Genomic DNA, 4,755 nt, shown 5'->3' with positions numbered 1-4,755 from the left:
CTGCCCGGGCCGTGCCGCGGGGCTGCCCCGCCGCTGACACCGTTCTGCGGTGGGAATCTGGAGGGCTTTTCTAAGGCCTGCTTTTCCTACTTTTGTTGTTGTTGTTGTTGTTGTTGTTGTTCAATTAGGCCTAGTGATTTATTCAATGCATGCATGAGGGGACATTAATATGCGGTGGCAGTTCCCACAAACAATATTCCTCTCAGACTTTCTGCAGCCATAGCATTTGCTGGCGAGGGGGGAGGCTATACAGGGAAAGCCAGGCTCTCCCAGCCTTTTCCTTTGCAAACTCCTGTCCCCCCTTGGCAGGGCAGCAGGGTACGAGCTTGTTCTCCGGGCCTGACTCATGCAGCCGGGGGGCAGGGACAGGCCCTGGCCCCTTCCAAACTCCCTCAGCCCAGTGGCTGGCCCAGCTGGCTCTGACAAGGCAGGGATGGGGATGGGATTTAAGAGGGGATTTTGTTTTAAGTTACTGTATTTGCTTTTGAATTATTTTTCCACACTCTGTCCTTAACCGGTTTGTTCTCCAAACACGCCTTACGCTGTCCCTGCAAGGACAGCTCACTGCTGCTGGGAAGGGCAGCAGGGCAGAGAGAACCTATTTTTTCTGTTTCTGTGGTACCTTGGATTTTGGTTTTAAGAGGGATTTAAAATTCAACACCGTTTTCACACTTCGGAGAGCAGCAGCGTCCAGACACGCCACGACCCGGCTCTGGGAGTCCCTTTCCCGCACCCAGGCAAGGAGCGGGTGGTATTTTTAACCTCCTCCTGCTTCACTTTAGGGAGCTGTGCAGCTATTCTGCCTTGGGAGCAGCTGGTGCATGGTGCTGGGGCTACGAGGTGCTGAGCCCTGGAGGGTGGTGGAGGGAGATACGTCCCCTTCTCCACACGCACCTAAAGAGTCTTCGAAGCTGCCCGTTGCTCATGCTAAAAAAAAAGCAGCCGGAATAAATAAAGTGTGAGGACAGAGAGGAGGATGGACGGGAGGAAAGTTAATGGCCAGCACGGATCCCAAAGGAGCCGGGGAAAGGACAGACTTGTCCAAGTTCTCTCCTTTTCTAATGTAAAGAGGAAAAAAAAAAGAGAGAAAGAAAAAATTCAAAAGAGGGGTGGCTGCCCTTAGCGCTTCCCCACTCCCTCAGCCCGGGGAGGCTGAGGCCGGACACTCCCGCTCCCGGCGGGGGAAGCGGAGCCCGGGGGGGACACCCCGCCAGGGCCAGCGCGGGGGTCCCCCGGAGGGGCTGGGGGGATGCTCCCCCTGCCACGGGCGAGCTCGGAGCCGAGCAGAGGAGGGTGCGGGGCTGAGCGCTCCTTCCCCGCCGGCAGCAGCGTTCCCGAGTGGGCAAAGCGGCCCCGCGCCCCCCGCAAGCCCAGTGCCGGCAGCAGGGAGAGGACGGGGAGGGGGCCACAACTTTTCCTTTCTTTCCTTTTTTTTTTTTTTTCCCCCGGAACACGAGACGTCAGAGAAGCAGGTCCCTCCAATAAATGCCATTTCAATGATTTTAATAAGCAAAATAGGAAACAATTTTAATAACCAAAAACAGAAACCAGTCTGAATAAAACTACAATAGACCAGGTTTTTAATATTTTTCATATCATAAGCAGGATTTGAAATTGATCCCTTCAGAACTTTACATGAAATAAAAACAATTTTTTTTCCGCTGCTGCAATGTTTTGATTTCAACACAGTTGAATCAGTAAAAACCAAAGATCGTTTTCTGATGCATGACTAATATCCACAATATTTAAAACTGCAAGCACCATGCTGTTCATTACAATCTTGTTATTACTGTTAATTTATAAACTAATACAAACTTAAAATGCATCCGGCCAGCAGTGCCAGCTATCCTAAAAGGAAACTAAAAAATAAGTTTTCATTTTGGTATTTTTGTCAGTGCAACGTAAATCCTTTTACTGACCTGCAGGAGGAAAAAAAAAAAAGTAATAAAAACACCCATAAGACTCCAAACTACTACTACTATAGAACTGCAAATAAATTTTGGCTAAAACTTTCACTCGCTGCATAGGGAAGCAGAAAAGCAGATTACAAATCATTGCAAAAGAATACACTCAAAAGTTGCAGTATGCCTTCTTTAAAAAAAGTTTTATGCACTTTCCCAGCCCACTCATCCACTGCTGCCATTGAGAAACCCAACTTCAGTGGCCACACGGAGCCCTCGCTGCTGTCACAACTTGACTCCTAACGAGGAGGGCTTGGGGTTATTTTTTCTCTTTATTTACCGAAAATCAAGGGGCAGTTGTTTTAGAAAAGGAACTGGTATCTCGTCCGTCCTTCGCTTCCTGAGTGTACAATCAGAAGGGAAACTATGGCCAAGCCTAACCACTCCAGGCTGGGAATTGTCCTGAAGGAAAGAGCTTCGCTGCCACTTTAAGGCATGGAGTAGGTTCTAGTGACCGATGAGGGGTTTTCCCTGTTAAGTTTAGGTTTGTCAATACCATTCAGGCGTTTTTGCTTCTGCCCCAACAAACAAAAACCAAAATGAAAACTAACAACAACAACAACAAAAAAATACAACTTAAAAGTGCACCAGATATACAAAGTTGGTTTTTTTCTAATGCAAAATGCCCATAACTTTTTTTCCTTAAGTATCTCTTTAACACCAAACAAACCGTATAACCAGCCTGCTGAAATGTTATTTTGCTTTTTGTGTATTTTTTTCCTGTGCGGTTTGAAGTAGCAGATATTTACAAGCTAACAACCATAAAAGAAAACAAGAGCAAAACCAACGAACAAAACTGCACAAGCAGTAAAAAGTTTGATAACTTGTGATGCTTTTCTTATTGATGAAACAAAACAACAGAAATCTATGATCAATGATCAACATGCTATAGTTAAACAAGAAAATGGTACAAAATAGAAATTATTACCATACATGTCCAGCATGCAGGATTAATATTTTTAATGCAGATTTTCGTATTTTTCTATATAATCAAGCAGGCAATAAAACTGATGAGTTTTTTTTTCTTTCATTCTTTCTTTTTCTTAGATTGAATGTCCCATCTGAGTCCTGTAACTTATTTCTCAAAGCAGGCAATATATGAAGAGTTTGCATATATTGTCCTTTTTATTTATTCTCTTTTTCCAAGCAGGTAAATTGTGCATGAGATGGTGCTGTATATGTCCTCTCTCTTTCCAAGCAGGCAGTACGTTATAGATGGCTTGTTCATTGTCCTTTTTTATTGTTATTCTTTTAAAGTCCATCTCGCTCTGCAAGCAAGCGATCTATAAAACGCTTCACTTGTCCTTTTCTCCTTTGCCTCTGCCTCTGTCTCTGTCTCTAACTCGCACACGAAAGTCAAAAAGTTGCACTTTACCTCTCCCATCCCCACCCCCAGCCTACTTTTCCCACAGCTACTCTAGAAGACTGGATGCTGAAAAAAAAAAAATCAAGTCTCTATTTTTCTCTCCTTCTTTCTCTCTAGTCACGCAGACGGATGGATGGAGATGTCGGAGGAGGATGGGAGCAGGGGGAAGGTGACAGGGGTCAGGTTTGGGGGTGGGGGGGTTGTTTGTTTTTTAATTATTTTTGTTAAGCACTCACATGAAGAACTCGGGGGAGGATGGGTTGTCACTGGTGGAGCCGGCCTCTCTGAAGCCATTGCTGGCAAGTTTCTCACACTTGAGCTTGTAGGCGTCTCTCTCTCTGGCCAGCCGGGTCACTTCTTGCTTGAGCTGTTCCACCTGCTGAATGAGCTGGGTCTTTTCGTTCTCCAGGTGGTGTTTCTGCTGGACACGTTTATACCGGCAGGACTGGGCATAGCCCCTGTTCTTCAAGGTCCTCCTCTTCTGCTTGAGGCGGATCACCTCGTCTTTGGTGAAGCCTCGGAGGTGCCTGTTGAGCTCCCTCACGGACATGGAGACCAGCTGGTCATCTGAGAACCGGTCCTCCACGCTGCTGGAGGGGGGATGCTGCTGGTGCGAGTTCTGGAGCTGCTGGGAGGAGCTGGAGGAGGTGGAGGGAGTGGGAGAGGCCTGGTGATGATGATGGTGGTGATGGTGAGGGTGCCCGCTGCCGGCCAGGTCTTCGTGAGTGACTGCGGGGTACTGGTGGTGGTGTTGGTGATGGTGATGGTGGTGGTGGTGGTGGGCCCGGAAGCTCTCGAAGCCTTGAAGCTGCTGGGACACCTGGTGGGACCCGATGAGGGCTTCGACCGCGTCCTCTGGAGTGAGGTTCAGCGCCTCGGGGTTCATCTGCTGGTAGCTGTTGGCCATCCAGTACAGGTCCTCCAAGTGGGTCTTCTGCTCGGTGGGGCTGAAGCTGGGCGAGGAGGGCACGGAGCTGCAGGGGGTGCTGATGGGGGTGGAGGAGACGGAGCCGGCCGGCTGCAGGCGGGTGCAGTGCCTGCCCGAGCGGTCGTTCCTGCCCAGGGGCTCCTTCTTCACGTCAAACTTCATCAGGTCGAAGTCGTTGACGTACTCCATGGCCAGCGGACTAGTAGGCAGCTCGGCTCCGATGCTGAGCTCTCCTGCCATCGCTGTCTTGCGGGCACCTCTCCCGGCGGAGGGGGCTGGAGACCTTACCCCAGCGCGCAGCCTGGCACAGGGCTGGCTGCGCTCCCCTATTCCAAAGCAACTTTGGCTTTCAGCTCTCGCTTCCTTTCCTCAGCTCCCCCTCCACCGCCGCCTCCTTCTCCCGGCTTCTGGGGCTTCTTCGGCCCGGAGCAACAAAGCCAAGGACGAGCCGGCCCCCGGGGCCGCCTGGCTGGCTCCTGGCTCTCGGTGTCAGCGTTCGC

General features: G+C 49.7%; 1 protein-coding gene across 1 annotated transcript; it reads right to left on the bottom strand.

The window, feature by feature from the left end:
* Positions 1 to 1,486: 1,486 nt before the first annotated feature.
* MAFB (MAF bZIP transcription factor B) lies at positions 1,487 to 4,730 on the bottom strand. The gene has a single exon (XM_018074018.3). The coding sequence runs from the start codon at positions 4,493 to 4,495 to the stop codon at positions 3,560 to 3,562; it is 936 nt and encodes a 311-aa protein (XP_017929507.1). The 5' UTR covers positions 4,496 to 4,730; the 3' UTR covers positions 1,487 to 3,559.
* Positions 4,731 to 4,755: the final 25 nt, after the last annotated feature.

The sequence above is a fragment of the Manacus vitellinus genome, unplaced genomic scaffold (assembly GCF_001715985.3).
Source record: "Manacus vitellinus isolate BGI_N305 unplaced genomic scaffold, ASM171598v3 scaffold_26_pilon, whole genome shotgun sequence".
NCBI lineage: Eukaryota > Metazoa > Chordata > Aves > Passeriformes > Pipridae > Manacus > Manacus vitellinus.
The sequence above is the reverse complement of the archived record's forward strand: the minus strand, read 5'-3'. Positions and strand labels throughout refer to the sequence as shown.